The 16,547-nt window shown below is 44.2% G+C and overlaps 6 protein-coding genes across 6 annotated transcripts; 3 read left to right on the forward strand and 3 right to left on the reverse strand.

Annotated features, from left to right (window-relative positions):
* Positions 1 to 3,403: 3,403 nt before the first annotated feature.
* On the forward strand, positions 3,404 to 3,688 carry ONS95_011636 (uncharacterized protein; the record flags this gene model as incomplete). The annotated part of the gene is made up of 2 exons (XM_058505263.1): positions 3,404 to 3,600; positions 3,652 to 3,688. 2 exons carry the CDS (start codon positions 3,404 to 3,406, stop codon positions 3,686 to 3,688), a joined length of 234 nt encoding a protein of 77 aa, XP_058359820.1.
* Positions 3,689 to 6,034: 2,346 nt separating this feature from the next.
* ONS95_011637 (uncharacterized protein) lies at positions 6,035 to 7,503 on the reverse strand (the record flags this gene model as incomplete). The annotated part of the gene is made up of 3 exons (XM_058505264.1): positions 6,035 to 6,719; positions 6,787 to 7,168; positions 7,218 to 7,503. The coding sequence occupies 3 exons, from the start codon at positions 7,501 to 7,503 to the stop codon at positions 6,035 to 6,037; spliced, it is 1,353 nt and encodes a 450-aa protein (XP_058359821.1).
* Positions 7,504 to 8,442: 939 nt separating this feature from the next.
* Positions 8,443 to 10,669, forward strand: ONS95_011638 (uncharacterized protein). Its single transcript, XM_058505265.1, has 3 exons — positions 8,443 to 9,967; positions 10,110 to 10,361; positions 10,415 to 10,669. Exons 2-3 carry the CDS (start codon positions 10,353 to 10,355, stop codon positions 10,637 to 10,639), a joined length of 234 nt encoding a protein of 77 aa, XP_058359822.1. The 5' UTR covers positions 8,443 to 9,967; positions 10,110 to 10,352; the 3' UTR covers positions 10,640 to 10,669.
* Positions 10,670 to 10,675: 6 nt separating this feature from the next.
* Positions 10,676 to 12,186, reverse strand: ONS95_011639 (uncharacterized protein; the record flags this gene model as incomplete). Its single annotated transcript, XM_058505266.1, has 4 exons — positions 10,676 to 11,214; positions 11,266 to 11,319; positions 11,365 to 12,083; positions 12,128 to 12,186. The coding sequence occupies 4 exons, from the start codon at positions 12,184 to 12,186 to the stop codon at positions 10,676 to 10,678; spliced, it is 1,371 nt and encodes a 456-aa protein (XP_058359823.1).
* Positions 12,187 to 12,201: 15 nt separating this feature from the next.
* On the reverse strand, positions 12,202 to 12,814 carry ONS95_011640 (uncharacterized protein; the record flags this gene model as incomplete). The annotated part of the gene is made up of 2 exons (XM_058505267.1): positions 12,202 to 12,687; positions 12,737 to 12,814. 2 exons carry the CDS (start codon positions 12,812 to 12,814, stop codon positions 12,202 to 12,204), a joined length of 564 nt encoding a protein of 187 aa, XP_058359824.1.
* A 945-nt stretch (positions 12,815 to 13,759) lies between these two features.
* Positions 13,760 to 14,554, forward strand: ONS95_011641 (uncharacterized protein; the record flags this gene model as incomplete). Its single annotated transcript, XM_058505268.1, has 1 exon — positions 13,760 to 14,554. One exon carries the CDS (start codon positions 13,760 to 13,762, stop codon positions 14,552 to 14,554), a length of 795 nt encoding a protein of 264 aa, XP_058359825.1.
* Positions 14,555 to 16,547: the final 1,993 nt, after the last annotated feature.

Genomic DNA, 16,547 nt, shown 5'->3' on the forward strand with positions numbered 1-16,547 from the left:
ATCTAGAATCTTCTCTTCTTTATCTAAGCTAAGAGGTTCTAAACCTTAGAAGACTTTTATAAGACTTAGATAGACTCTAATAGGTTCTAAGTTATTATTAATATAGTTTAGTAGTCCTAGGATTTATTTATATACTATCTTAATAGGAGTGAGGCTGAAGTTAAAGTAAGGGATAAGCGTAGTATAATTATCTATAATACCTTTAATAAGGGATCCGAATATACTAAGAGTAAGGTTACCTTAAGATTTAGGTATTATTAAGTATCTGTTTTAATATATTAGAAGGAGTTAGTATCGAATCTTTAAGTTAACCCTAGTGTTAAGATAAACTACTATAGACTCTGTAGTATATATAATAGCTTAAGAAGGTTCCGAGGTCTTCTTTATTATATAAGAGAATCGAAACTTTTTAGACTTCTACTAGAGGTAATTTATATCCTTAGACTTCTTCTTATATAAGATATCTATACTATTCTTTTTAAGAAAAGAATTTAAGAGTAGAATACTATACGCTAATTAATCTACTAAGTAGACTTCCGCTTAGAACTAGAAGATATTCCTTTTAACTAAGTATAGAGAAAAAGGAAGAAGTATATATTCTAATACTATAAGGCCTTAACTAATACCTAAGAGACTGATTTTATAAGGACTTATACAGATAAGTACCTTAGGAAACTTCTATTATAATACCTCGTGTAATATTAGAGAGATTCCTACTCTAGAGTTAAGGTAAAAGTCTTGGGTTATACCTAGTAGAGAGAATAAGATACTTTAGGCCTTTTAAAAGAAAGTATACGCTTATCTATTAATATAGTAAATATATTAAGGAATAAGCGCTAGTAGAAATAATAGTACTAGTAATAATAGCGAAAGAGTTGAAGTACTTATAGGAATAGAATTAATAATAGATAAATTAAGCGTGTATTAATTTGTTAAAGCGATATTATAAGTAGTAATATAGTTATCTTCTAAAAAGGTTAGATCCCTAAGTAAGAAGGTTACTCTAATCCTAAGTAACTACCTGAACTATTTTCCGGTTTAGTAGACTTAGAGGATAATACCTTATTTATTATCTGCGCGGACTCTATAGTATATACTTTCGATTAGTATATCTCCTATAGCGTATTATTAACTACTACTATATCCTTATATTTAGTTATATAAGCTAAGACTTACGTAGTAAGCTTCGCGTTATTCTTTCTCTTATACGAGTTAAGCGGGCACTAAGGATTAATATAGGCGAGAGATTTATAATAAGTATAAGAGTAATAAAGTCGGAAAGTATTTAGAGTAGAATAAGCTAGGACTACTAGAACTACTAGGACTACTAGTATTAATAAGGTAGCTTAAGAGTCGCCGGGCGCGATTAGTCTTTAATCTAAAGGTAAAATAGCTAATTATTCTATAGTAGCCTCTAGAATACGTTATACTACTTCCTAAGAGATAAACTTAGGTTATAAAGTACTATAGACCTATAGTTAGTTCCTTAAGTTAGTAGCTCTACGATTCTAATTATTAAAGTTCTTTCGCTTATACTCTACTACTATTGTAATTATTTATTATACTTCTTAGAATTAGTCCTTCACGGATTATTTAGTATTTATTACCTTAGTTATAAACTCGTTTATTAAAGTATAGTTTAATAAGTATATATTCGACTTTAAGATAGGATCTAACTTAGAGTAGATTTAGTGAACCTTTAGTCTCTTATCCGCTTCTCTAGCTTTATTATATAACTTAAGCTTTTTTATAATATAGTTACAAGTGTTCTTTATAGCTCTATCCTTACTATTAAATCTATACTAGAGGTTATTAGTAGTTTAAAGAGTCTAAGAAAAGTCTCTACAGAATTATAAGCTAAGCTTCTTAACTTATAAGCTTATATTAGTATTTATCTTAATTTAAATAGAAGCTAAGAGGCTATTAAACTAGTCCTAAGCTAAGTTCTTTATTATAAGAGGAAGTAATCTAAGGATTTATTAGTCTCTATAAGTAGTAGCTAAGTAGTTAAGATAGTTTAAGTAAGAAGTAATAAGTATAGTGCTATTAAAAGTTATATCTATAGCTTTAATATATATAGCTCGTGTTTCTAGTTTAATAGTACTTCTAGGTGTAGACTTACTATAAGAAGGAGTATCTACCTTTAGTTAATAGCGTAAGGTAATAATAAGGACTATAGGGTTATCTTCTTCTAGTATTACTAAAAAGCCCTTTTAAAAGCAGATTATAAAAATCTACTAAGTGTTATATAATCTACTAAAGTAAGTAAGATATATAACGTCTATAATAGCCTTAGTCTCTAAGTTAATGTATTAATTAGTACTAGTTATCCTAAGAGCTACTATAGCTATTTATAAGTCTATTAGATATAGAATCTCCTTAGCCTCTATAAAAGTTTTATCTCTTTCGATATTAGTAAGGTTATAAACTATTTTAACTTAAGTAGTGTCCGCGAGCTATTATTTAAAGGTATATATAGTAATATTATCTAAGTCTTGAATTACTAGAGTTACTATAATATTAGAATAGTTATCGGAATCGATTCTTAAGGATATTTCTGTTCTTTTATTATTAAACCTTTTAGGTTCTTAGTAAGCTAAAAGGCAGGCTTTTTATAAGAAAGGTAATAGCTAGTTAGAAGTACTAGAAGTAAAGGACTATATAATAAGTGCTATTAGTACCTCTAGTGCTATTAGTAAAGCTAAAGTAGATCCGGGGGAGAATACTTCTTCTAGTGTTACTTTTTCTAATATATTAGATATAATTAATATCTTTTAGCTAATTCCTTCTTCTTCTATATTCTCTTACTCCTTCCTTTTTTAGTAACTCTAAGAGCTATAAGCTAAGACTAAAGATATATCCCTCTTAATATAATAAGTAGTTCTTAAAGCTACTAGAAAGGTAGAGAGTTTATATTTAAAGAGATCCTTAGATAGTAGTTAAAAAGGTATAAATAAGGTTGATATTAAGCTTAAGCTACTAGGTCTATTAAAGCTAGAGATAAATCTACTATTTTTATCTCTACTCCTATACTTCTTCTTCTTATTATTTAGTATTTAGCTTTACTATAAGGAGATAGTTAGGAAAAAGAATACGCTAATTCTATTCTCTATACTTACGTGAGATCTATAGAGTTGGATATTAGATACTAGATAAATAGTAGTATAGTTATTTATATAGGGTTATTTAGGTGTAAAATAAGGTTAAATTCAAGGATTTTAGAATTAATCGAGTTTTAAGAGTTATTAGAATTACTACTATATAAACCTTATACTTAGTAGCTAAGAGGAAACTTAAGGGCTAATGGTATAGTATTAGTACGTCTAAGGAGAGAAAGGAGAAATAGAGCGTAGGGCTCTCCTAATATAGGTAACTAAGCTAGTGCACGTGACCCACAACACCGATGAGTCCGTGGAGTAACGACCCGAAGCTGAGAGATGCGGGGTCTTTTGTGATGACCAGTATGATGGAAGATATATCGGGCATGTCGTTGGCTGTATTTACGAGACTTCTAGGATGGGAACGGATCGATTTGGAACTGTTTCTGGGGGAGGTGAGGAAAGAGTGGAAGAACGGAAACATTCACGGATTCTGGCCTTTGTAAGTCTTTTGCACAGGTGAAATGTTGGGAAACAACTCACAGTTCTCTAGATTTGCTGTTTTTGGCCAGAAGCCGTCAGATCCATGAGGGAGTTGTAGGGAAATTGGTGGGAGTTTGAACGAGGATTTAACATGCAAGGAATTGGTATCTCTGGATTCCATCTAGATAGACTTGCTCGACTGTCGTACCACGACAACAACATCCATATCGGATTACATGAAGAATCTATTGCATTTGCTTGTGAAACCTTTCGTGGGATTGAGAACTGGAAAATCGAAGAGAAGAAGCATGCATTACCGCAACCCATGCATGATGCTGGAACCCCTGGAATCGAGGTGGTACCATTGACTGACGGAGCAATCAGTGAAGATGTACTGCCATAATGCCTAGAGATCATGATTAATTTGAGACTCAAGTACAGCTGGCGACCTGTAGCAAGTGGTCATACCTTGTCTCATGGATTGTTTTTAAAAGGAGAACACGTTTGAGAAGTCCCGGAGAATATTTGGACCGTGCCAAGCCACGAGTTTGCCTAGGTAGGCAGCGTGAAGTCATTGTCACGTGGAAACCATGCTTCCTATCACCAGGGCGTGTGTCTGCTATCTGTACCTTAGAGGCAGCATTTCCTAACATGGGGACAAAATATTATACTTGATTTCAAAACCGACGTTATTGCAAAGAGTCGTACACCCCAACGTCTGGAGATGGCTCGAAGCGATCATCATGCTTTTAACTTGCCTGGTGAAATTAAAGGGTGGTCCTCAACAGCATCACTTGACGATTTCAGAAGACGTTCCACCCCCCAGAGGAACTTAAATGTGAATCAAATGAGAAATAAGGGAATTATTGTCAGTCGTGGATACTTTCCCCCTCTCCTTCTTACGTCCCTTCTAAAACTAAGAATTTACTGACAGCTCTCCCCATTAACATGCTTCTCATGGCCAGGTATTTCCTTGTCATAAAGATATCAACAAGGTACCCTTTGACTAGTGTAAAGACGCATGAAAATCCTTTCTCTACTGATGTCTTCCAAGGTATCCTTCGCTGGGGACAAGATCCCTCAACCATATTTATCCATCCGAACAAGCATCTCCACAACCTCTGGCTTGGCCTTCATTACAAAATCTTTCATTCCCTGAGGCAAACAAGCAAGGACTCCAACTCCTTCGAGTAGTCAGACTCGTCGTCTCATTCTACTCGCTTATACATCCGATCGATGATTTTATCACAGCTACCACTTCGCGAGCCCTTACACACCCATTTCCAGCCATTCTCAACTCAACAACATTGAGCAGACGATCTGGCCGGGTTTGCTAAATTACATCTTGCTCAAGAAAACCCCCTGTATCAAGTGTAACAGGAAGGTATCGGGGCTTGTTCCCGAAATGATCGGTGAGTTTGGGGAACGAAGTAAAAGCATAGACAAGTCTGTAGACGAGATCTGTGACCCGGCGACGGATGCGGGATTGCCACAGGAGACAGGTAGCTCCAAGCAGCCCAGTCCACTTCCATGTCTGTCGTTTCTGTTCGTTCTTGTATTGTTCGTAATAAATTTTGCTACGTGATATTGAGTCATCGAATACTTTTTGGCCTGTCCACTCTCTTCAAATTAATAATGGTCTGCGAATTCTGTCGTTTGTTACTTGAGACATCGCTTACTACTGCTCGGCTAGGTAGTCCTGTGCACTCCACAGTCGTCCTCCCATCAAAACAAGGTTTCACCCTGGGTTCTTTGGTTCTACCAGCGCCAATCGTTCAATGAATATAATTCTGAACCGTTTATGACTATGAATCAATCTCAAGTCCTGTTGATCTCAAGCACCATTCTAGAGTACTACATTCCTCGAACCGAAAGAGTCACGTACCGGTATCTCCACTACCCACAGCCTCTCTCTCTCTCATATCTATCACCGAAACCATACCAACCCCCAAACCCCGACCAAACCCCCTTCAGCCTCTCATCGCAACCTGAACCACGAGTCCCACTACGCACGTGACACATTGCCTCATCCAGCCATTTGTCCACAGTCCCATCCCCTAAGCGAGCCAAGACCCACCCTCCCATTAATCTCAACGATCTCCCCCCCAAAGATCAGATAAGCTCACCCAAGAATGCGCAAACCCATCATCAGATCTACAGAGACAGGTAGCGACCGTTCCCTCTCATCCTCACCTCCCAGAACCGGTTTGTCCTGACTGAAGCTTACCTACCGACCTTCGTCGCAATGATCGTCCGCACTTCCGAAAATGCCGAACGAATCAGCAGCGTCCATGTCACGGCAGATGATGCAACAGTAAGACAAGACAAACAGCACATGCACGACCTCGAACCCACGCGACACCAACACCAACACCATCCATAGGGATTATCCGTATATTCATTCCCTAATTCGCTATCTAATCTCCCCCATCCACTCATCCCTCCATCAGTAGCTAGGGCCACATCTTATCTTCCCATCCATACCCATGCCTCCCAAGTAAATCCGAAAACTCATCCCTCAAAGCCGCGCCCAACACCTTCCCCTTCCACCACCCCATCGGAAACCCACACGTCCCGGCCTTCGTCCCCTTTCTCCTACTCACCGCCACCGTCCACGCAAACGAGCTATCCGCCATACCCATGAAGAAGCCGCTCCTGCTCAGAATCAGATAGTCGACCAGCGCCTGCTGGTCCCAGGTCAGTGCCGCCAGCTCAGCGGCGTCGTCGGGACTAGACAGCAGGTCGTGCTTCGTGATGACGTGTTTGGGTTGCATGAGGGAGGCCTCCTGCTCGTGCGTGAAGGCTGTGACGGATGTGGCGTTGCCGCTGGCGATGTACAGGACTGGGAGGGATGAGTTGGAGGAGAGGTGAGGGGAGGCTTTGATTCGCTGGAGGTAGTAAGCTGCTTGGTCGTCGTAGCCGAGCCAGTATGAGAGGATGTCGTTGGCGGTGCGGAGGTGGATGCCGATGAATGTTTTTGCGAAGGCGTGTGTCGTCGCTGTTGTGGGATCGATTGGTACGTCATATTGTGAGTATAAATTATACAGAGCTGTTGCGGCGAGGCGGTGGACGTCTTGCCTCAAGGGTATCAGATTGCCGAACGTGTCGGCAAACCCAACTGGGTCGTGGCATATGGGGCTGTTCAAGTAAATGTTAATTCAGATCTTACGTGAGATGAGATAGATAAGAGGACTTGGCAACGTACAAATGTCTCCAGAGGTTCCCAAGCGGAATCAAACTGATCTGTCCAGGTGGTGCTCTGATTTCTTTGATGTGCTCTCGGCACGAATATGCAATGCGCGAAGTCATCGCATGAGGAAGCTTTTTTGGGTCAATAAGCTCGGTCTTGGTGACGGTGCCAACTTTCTTGAGGTCTTCGACGTCCTGGTACACTCTCATCTGAGGACATGCCCTCTCCATCCGGGACAGGAAACGTTCCTTGTCGAATAGGTAATCCATCGACGTGGTTCCGCTTTCCAAGTTACTCAAGTCGCTGCTTTCTCTAAGATGGATCACGGGAAGTACTAATCCAGCTCCCGCATCAATAGCATATCGTATACAATGCAGTATCTCCTGCCTCAAGTTTCCTGTACTCAGTTAGATCTTGATCATATGGCATGTCGGGTACAGTCATACCAATTCCCCCGATCAAATTCTCACACTCAAAGACGACCGAGTCATCCCATTCCTGCGCATCACACATCTCTTCGATGTATCCATAGTCGAAATCATCCTCCACAGCTGCACTCATCGCTTCTGTGATGAAGTCCTCCCTTGACCAATTCTCTATCCTCATGTTGTTGCCCCATCCCACCTGCTCATCCAAATCCAACTCCAAACTCTGCATCCGTAACAGTCCCATAAACACCCATAGCGACACCAGCACTACACCAACAGCCAGGATTCTCGGTTTTGAAAGCATCGCGAAAGGGGGTATCAAATGGGTATCAATGTAAAAAAAAACAAAAAACAGAGAAGCAAGGGAAAAATGTGTGTGATAAAAACAAAGTAGACAAACACAAAGGGGACAGAAAACCGTATCGTAACAGACAAGTGGAGTTGGGGTATGTTTACGTATCCATCGTAACTTCCTTCAAGAGGCATAGAAGGTTCGTTAAGCGTGTTGGACCATTAAATACCAGGTGTCGTTGGAACAAAGGCGCAGGACCACGCTACTCATGCCAGGCGCGAGACAAGGCCAGGGCAGGCCAGGGCAGGGCAAGGCAGGATCAGACAAGGCCAAGTAGGATTGTTTATCCCTACCTAGGTACCTATGTAAAATGACGTTGAACGTCTTCGGTCTTGCACACCTCCCTACCTTACGGGAACTAACCAAACAAAGGCTGAAACCCAGCGCAGGGAGGGTCACGAAACAAGAGACACGATTCGCCGGTTCGCCGAAAATAGAGTAATCAGCTCCAAGCAATGCCACTCACTGTTTGGGTCGGTCTGGCGATCCTTTTCACACATAATGTCATACCAAGATGGCTAAGCCAGGATTTACGTAGGATCCATCATCCAAGGCTCAAGCTCCAACTGTCAGTGCCACTGACCTGACTAAGGTAGGTAAATTTCACAGATCCAAAAGCGTAATTCGAGATCTCGAAAACCACACCAGTGACACCACACCACAATACACCAACAAGCGGAGAAGCGCCTCCGTCCCGTTCGTTGGTCGACGGAGAATGGATGCCAACCTGAAAAAGCGGGTTTTCTTTCTTTCAAGATTTCGATGTGGCCTCCTCCTCCACTGCCGTTCGGGTGTGTGTCGCGTGCGCACCTGCAGAACGAGGCAGAGCGCAGTTCGCCAGGCCTTGCAGCAGACCCAGCGGGCGGGCCAGCCAGCCAGCCAGCGCTAATTAGCAGGCAGCCGCAGATCACCCCTTGGCACTCACGCGTTCGTTCTCGTAACTTTTTGCCCACCTGCAGGGAGATCAGATCAGATCACGACCAGAGGCACGCTCGCACGGTAGGTAATGAAAAATATCTTCCGTATGTTGCCCAACGCGGTAATTGATGGGTGGGATGAGGGATAGTGCGGCGCACGCGCTGCAGAAATGAAATACTGGAGGAGATTTGTGTGGAACACTGCTGCTACTGTGGATCATGGCATGGTTCCATTGTGCACTGGCTGGCAGTCTGGCACTCACGATGGCAGTCGAGGTCGCGCTTAATTAATGCCTGTGAGTAGAGGAGGATCTGGGTAAGGTACAAAAATGGTTGCCTAACAAAAAAGGACACGACACGCGTTACCAGAGAGCGAGATTGTAACGAAATTATGTTGGAGATTAAGGGGGTGAAACCGTGAAGTCGGATAGGATAGGTAGGCCAACTTACACAGACCTGGCCATTACCAGTTTTGAAGGTTTTGGTTTGTTGGAGTGGCGTATTTTTGTACAGCATTATGAATCACCTCAAGTGGTGATTCGGTAAAGCTTTTAGGGCCTTTGCAGGCATGAGAGACCTACAGAACAGGACAGATATAGGTGTGACAGAGAGGAGAGACCTGGTAGATAAATCAGAGACAGACTAAATAGGGACAAGGAAGGGGAAGTAGGAAACAAAGAGGGTTATAGAATAATTTTTGAAAGGAGGCTTGAAAGGAGATATAGCCAATGGCCTACAGGGTTACTAGGGCACGAGCCAAATAATGTATAGAAAAGTACAACAACAGACAAGAAACGGGGACACCATCATTTGGTTCAGCTTGATGATGAAATTGAAATTGTACTAGTTGGCGTTAGCATAAAAAGAGCAGCAAATAGACATCATTTTTCTACCTCCGTGAGCTGAACTTGGGTATTGCTTTTGAGAATCATGCCAACCTTCAACGATGAAGACTGAGGACTTGAGACGTCTTGAAGGCTCAACGGCTATGGGCCGATAAGCCACAGATCTTGCCCGCTGAGCTCTTGAATGCCTACCTTAGGATACTGGGTGGCTGAAACGAGAAATCTTTGCGGCATATAGGTGGGGCGTGTCTTGGTTTCTTGTTGCTTTCGCTCCTGGCTCTCTTCTTGACTTGTTATTTTAGGGTTTCAGCATTTAGATTGCCTGGAGAAGTAAATCTGCGGCCACGGATTATATCCACGTGGTGGTTACCAGCCAAATCAGACTGATCCACCTTCGCAACCCTCAGCCTAACGTACTTATAATCGTTGAAGCCTGATTTGGTCAGGTATCAATAAAAATCACATGGCCATGTCCTACCCCACCATGGCTGACAACATCCGGGATCCTCCTCTATCTTCACTCTTTCCATTCTGTTTCTACATAACATCTCACCCATTCCATCTTGTGACTCTAGTAAGGCGCAGGGCCCGCCCTTGTTATTCAAGACTTGTGGTATATATCTGCGCAAGCTAGGCTCTCTTTGCGTCTTCCAAGTAAGCAACTATCCCTCACCCAAAGTGAGAACAGGACAATGCGCTGGCATCAATAAGTCCCGCGAATTCGTTTGCCATCCATCTCTTTGTTCTGGAGTTGCCTTTGAACTTGTCACAAGCATCACACTGACGTATCCCGTAGGAATTGTCTCTCGCGTCTCATCATCGAATCTGAATCGAATACAAGTCGAGGCTCTATCCAACACGACAGCAATTACCCCTCAACCCTGCCCATCAACGCTGACCTAGAAGGCCTATACCGTGGGACAAACCCTTCCCAATTAGTTGCCGGTATTGCCAACAAGGCGACGCTGAAGGCAGCTAGCTGTCTTGAAACCAAGTCGAGTTGAGGTCTTGAACTTAGGCGGATAATTTCATCACCGCCATGCCTGAGGTAGGTTCCGCTTCGACTTGTATCCGAACGTCCTACTAATTTTATGCGGACAGGCTGAACAAACTAAAGACAAAGATTACGAATTCCTTAGCTACTGGACTTTTGAGGCAGTCGAATACGACAGATATATGGCATGGAAAGCTGGTAAGGGATGGATAGCTATAGGTCCTAGAGTAACTACTCGTCGCGATACAAATGGGGACGATGAAGATGTGCTTCGCCAGGGGCAAAGTGTAGTAGTATCAGAGACCGATTTCAAATTGGTGCGAAAGGCCTAACTTCAATATGACCGGTATATACTTCCAAATACCTCTCTACCCGTCGCAAAACACAATAGTACCCTCAGTATGCAATCGCTGCTGTCCTCGCTGTTCGGGAAAAAAAACTTGAACGGCTTCAGTGCGGTCAGACACTCGCTGTGTCTCCTCTCTCTGCCTCCAAACGCTGGCTTTCATAGCGTCGAAGAGATAATCACCAAGCATACTCCTTAGGGCTTCAACCGATCCCATTTGTGCTTGCGAAATGGCTCTCCCAACCGAAGAACATAGCCAGACGTCCAACTTAAAATCCTCACCTGAACCAAAGCACAGATGTAACAGTATAGTCTTAGTAAATGGCACAAACCTCTCATCCTTCTCTCGATGTCGCATCTGGCTCTTGTTCATACCTTCGAAAAGGTAGCTCCCAAGAACATCTGCTAATTTGCTTACCTCGGCCACCTCCGCTATTATCGGTTTGATTGCTTTAACCTGATAACCATGTTGCACTTGAGGCACGTGAAAGTTAACATCCCCAGGACCGCTTTCCTCAGCGGCCATGCCTCCTTGGCCAGGTATTGGCCCAATTGGTGCGGCTGCCAATTATTAGTGGGCAAGCAAAATTGTATCAACGCACGTGTACTTACTAAGAGATGTTGTAGGCATGCACATAAGAACCCCACCGGCAGTTGAGAGGTGCCCTTTTGTAGATTAGCAAGTGTTATTAATCAAGGGTATTTCTTTACCTGTGATATTAGGGTCAGCTGGATCTTGCAATGATTCTTGTGTGGTCAAAGTGGCAGGATTGAAAGTGGTGTCATCATCATTCAAGATAGCGCTGATAGTGCTGGTGCCCGGTCGCCCCAGCCTCGAAATATCAGGTTCTGATTCACTTCTACTCCGGCCCTGGTGTGTCTGGTAAACCCTATCACAGGTGCCAGGCGGCGGCGGCTCCTGTGAGACTGAGCCCGATTGTGGAGTAGAGAGCATATGCATGTTGTGCTGAGACGGATCTGTGTCGCTGGGACAGACATTCACTATTGCTAGTGACACATCAGCGAGGGGACCCCGTCCTTGATCGTTGATGGCCAGGGGCAGTAGCGAACGAGTGTCCTGATGGATCATTGCAGGAGATGCTTGTTGATGCGTCTGTGGCCTCATGACTTTTTTCTTCGGTATCGATTTAGTCACCCGACCAGTGTCAAGCCTTCTTGAATCAAGCAGAAGTCTTTCATGTCCCTGTATACCAGTATCGCAGGGAGGGAATGGTGGGGAGTTCGCGGCCCATTGGATTTGAGATTTTTGTCCAAGATAAGAGAGGAACGGCTTGCGGACGGTCTGTAAAATGTTGTTTCCCAGATTGTTCCAGCCTTCTTTCTCGCACATAGAAACAAGCCCAAGTTTACGAAGGAATTGAATAGCTTTGTCCCACACGTCCCCTTTCGCTGGCAAGACCGTTGTCCAGCTTCAAAAGTCAGTGATTTCCCCAAATGCAGATGGGGGATTTACAGATATTCGCTAATAGAATCTGGAAACAGAATCAAGCAGCCAGAACCCAAGGCATTCATAAATGCACGATACCGTCACCCAGTCTCCGCCCATGCCTTTACATCCTGCTCAACAGTTGTTCTGTCGTGCTCTCCTCCTCCACAAATCATGCCAACTACTAGAGCAACGCCAGCATGATCGGGATTGGAAAGTCGCCGTCTCGTATTGCCGAGTTCTAGGATCACGTCGGAGTAGAAAGTAGTCAGGAATCTCCAAATAACTCTATTCACTGAGAGAGCTGTTCGTATGTTCCGAGTGTATTGGTAGTGATTCGACGGAGGCAAAGGGTCGACACCATTTGACGATTGTCCTATGCCAAATCTAAGAAGGTTGCCTAGAGTATCTTGAGTAATGCTGAAGTCCTTGGCCTGAAGTCCCCATAGTGGACCCAGCCTGTCGCGAAAAGGCCTGAGCTGGCGTTTCTCGAATGAGATTTTCGTTTGTGAGGATGATTTTAGAATTCTAGCAAGATTCCTTTGCATTTTCTCGGGTATTGGATACTGTTCCAGCGCCTGGACAACCTATACTCTGTTAGCGGGCGTAGCTCCGAAACGATCCAAAAGGAATCACCTCGTCCTCGTCGAGTAGTTTCTCCAGAGTGGAATTCTCCAAGCGGGAACGCAAAGTGCTGCTCACGTCTTGACCCATTGCGGGATTGTCGAGGCCTAAAGTCTGTCGTTATAGGTAGACACCAAAGTACTCGACGGAGGTTTTTGTTCATTTGACTATCAAAGCTGTCAAAGCCCACCATGGATAAGTCCATCCCTGAAGAGCCAATCGCTCAGCGGGAAGGCAGTCCTGTTGGATATTGGATAAGGGATATGATCAGCCCTATCACTGCAAGCCTAGCCAATGGCCACTCCGCCCGGCCGGAGGCGATATGCTCCTTGTCGCGCTTAATGCGGTGTCTCAAGGAAGTACTCGGTGATGCTTTTGATGAGGGCCTCTTGTGGTGCGTGAGGCATTTTGAGGGAGGGGAAGGGGGGTAACCGAGCTAAGTTATGACCGAAAGACATTCACGCATTTAAATACGTAAATTTGCTGCCTTACTTGACCAGATCGATTTTGATTGGAAATACTAGAAAGTTTACTTATTAAATGAAATATGGATGTTGAGGAAGGTGACTTTTGATGGTATTCTCGATTGCTTTGGATGCTGGCCCTCGTCTCAAAAACATCACCGAGTAGGTTACCCCCACCTCAAATATTAATGGCAAGGGTGGTCGGATGTCCCGTCTCTGTTGGTCCATTGCGGGAAAGTGCCAAGGCGAATGAGACCAACCACACTAAAGGCGCAGGATTATACCGAGTAACAAGGAATAACGAGAAGCTGGGAGCTACTTCTGCCTCACCGCCCGATTCTGCCAGCAGGTAACTGCAAACGCATCTCCATCGTTCTCGATATCCATCCTTTACATCAATTTCCACGAATTGAATTCTCCTGTTGTCGCTACCCTCCTTGAGTGAGTCACAAGCAAGATCTCTGGTCACAATTCTGCGTCCGCCAATACCGCTGGTGAGTATTGTTTGTGAGCTTCTGAATGCGACCAACTGACATAGCTGTAAGCAGAGGCTACGCTCACTCCCGAGAGAATGGAAATAATTGAAGCTGCCCCGTGTTTTCAGATGCATGGATCGACACCTCAATTCCTCTACACCAGGATTATATACAGATTTGAGGGTGAATTATATAGTTCTCGAACCTCTCAGAGAATCCCATCTGGGAGCAAAGACATCGATCCGCGGTTGCTTACCAACACTACTCTTATACCAATCGACGCATACTCTCAACGATTCACCACGGGTATGACCAGAGCTCCGAACCCACCGCCGCCCAACACTTACATCAAACGGCCGAACTTGTTAGCATACGACGCGAAACTTTCGCCTGACTTGCACACGCTTGACGAGATCCAAGCATGCGAAATACTCAAGATGCATCCGCACGAAAATTTGGCCATTTATTTCGGCTGTGTGGTTTCGAGCGATGATCGAGTGCTTGGCCTTTGCTTTGAAGCATATTGCCAAACCTTAATGGAAAGGGTCAATCCATGCCACTTGAACAAACAACACCCTCCACAGTGCAACTCCACAACCGCCGATGTATACATCTCCGCCATTCGGAGCGGAATTCAGCATATGCACTCCCTTAACCTTGCACATAACGACCTCAATCCGAGCAACATCATGTTTGACGCACTGGACAAGGCTGTAATTATCGACTTTGACTCATGTCTCCCCTTTGGCTCTTCTCTTAGTACTGCTAAGAGGACTCCTGGGTGGTTCAATCCGGAGAACAAGATTTCCGCCCCGGAGAATGACTGGGACGCTCTCTCGGAGATTCACGCTTGGTTGCATGGCTCTGTGGAGAAATACAAGTTCACTTGATATCAAACATGTCACGGGCGAGTGAAGTAATCGACTACATAGCAATGCCAGTATTATTAGAGGCTGTACTATCTGTATGTCCTGTTCCCAAACGCTCGTGGCTGTCAACCTATGTAACCCAGGCACCTTCGAAATATCCCATCGATATCTTCCCTGAATTAGCGATTGAAGACTGATGGTCCGAGACTTAAGTTATACCTGAAAGTTACTTCTGAACATAACTGTCTGAGTGCGGGCAGTCCGATCTGCCGCAGTCAACAATTCTAATTGTGACTCCCGAGGTGGAAGAAAAGGTGCAGTTGTTGAGTGGAGGAGCTAAGTCGATCGGGCTTTTGGTGCAATGGTTGACCAGGGCCTGAGCGCCGACCTCATTGGGAGATAGATGAGCCATGGTGTACTGCCAAAGTTGTTAACACAGAGACAGTCCTCGCAGTTTTCACCTTACTAGATGGAATGTGTTCTGATGTTGATGGTAGTAGTGGTGGAGTTTACAAGAAGAATAGGAACTATGAGTGTGGGATATGGCTGCCTTTATACTTGCTAGAGATGATGGGTGCTGGCAATTGTGTTGCATTTGTCACCACATTGTGACTATCTCCAGGCAACCATCGCTTCTATAAGTTGGACTCAATGGCCGGGACACCTTTTGATTGAGCAATCAGTCTACATGAAGAACTGACAGCCGCAAGGACGTCTTTCTCCTACGGGACGCCCTTTTCTTACGCTGCTTCCAAGGCTTGAGGGTCAAGTTAAGGATCAAGGACTATGATTGGCGAAGCGGTGAATTAACTACCCGCTTCTTGCTGGTCACGTGGGATGCTTTCTATGTTTCTGACGGCTGAATTAGATGCCAGTCGTTGGTTGGCGTAGGCGGGTTGGGCCTGTTGGCCTAGGGATGAGTCCATCACAAACACCGCTAAACCATTTTTAAGAGTTATCTGAGGCACGCCCGAGATAACTCTTAAAATTGGTTTAGCGGCATCTACAAGCCTACCCCAGACTCTTCAAAGTGTGCATTGAGCTGAAACTCTTTCAAAATGATTCAGTCCAGATGGGAGCGGCGAAAAGAGGAACTCTCCCCCAACCCCTCTCATTATGTCATTGGAGGGCCTTGACCCTGTATTGATCCACCATCCTGCAATGCGGCCCATCGGGCGAGGTCGCCCCAAGCCAACAAACACATGACAAGTTTGCGTTGGTTTTTGAACCGCAACCCGGTGGCCAACCTCACCACTGTTGGGATTGACACTTGTAGTTTCAAATCCCGCAACATGACAAGGCAGGCGAGAGAAAATCAAAAACGCATACCGCCTAAAGGATCTTTCAGTTGTTTTGAATAAGCGCCGGGGAGCCCATTTGTTATCATTCAAGTGCTTTTTCCAAGGCGAAAATTGGACGGCTGTGGCTCCGAGTACTATGTGGGGTGTTTGCTATTCAGAGCTAATCCTCGAAAACGACAACCACTCACTACATGTGCTCCAACACATATCTCAGATTTCTCATTCAATCAGGCTTGCTTCATTCCAACCTTCTCGTCAACCGTACTCCTACGCCCATCTTGTCAGAGTGATTAGACTGACCCATGAAATGAATCTTCTACCCTGTCTCATATTTCATTCCAATAACCATGCGGGCATGAATCACCTCCCTGTTGTTGGATCTAGTAGTGGAGAAGACCCATATTAGCCCACTAACTAAAGGAGTGCATCCTCCATAATTTTAGGCAGCTGTATAACTGATCGCTTTCCTAAAATGGACGTTTGCGGTTCCGGCTTAATTGAGACAATGTCGGGACGGGTCGAGCGAGCGTGATGGAAGATAGACTCCGCTCTGAACGGATGGTATGCTGGGAAGATGAAGAACTACTGTGATGCGTTATGGATGGATTGGAAAGAAGTTGACTCCGAGGACTGGAATTGAGAAGTCGGGTTTTCAGTCTGGTGTTTGATTGCGGAAGTGACAGGAGATGGGCTATATCCGCTCAGTGCTGAGG

The sequence above is a fragment of the Cadophora gregata genome, assembly GCF_030347475.1.
Source record: "Cadophora gregata isolate MNR1 chromosome Unknown scaffold_5, whole genome shotgun sequence".
Taxonomy (NCBI): Eukaryota; Fungi; Ascomycota; class Leotiomycetes; order Helotiales; family Ploettnerulaceae; genus Cadophora; species Cadophora gregata.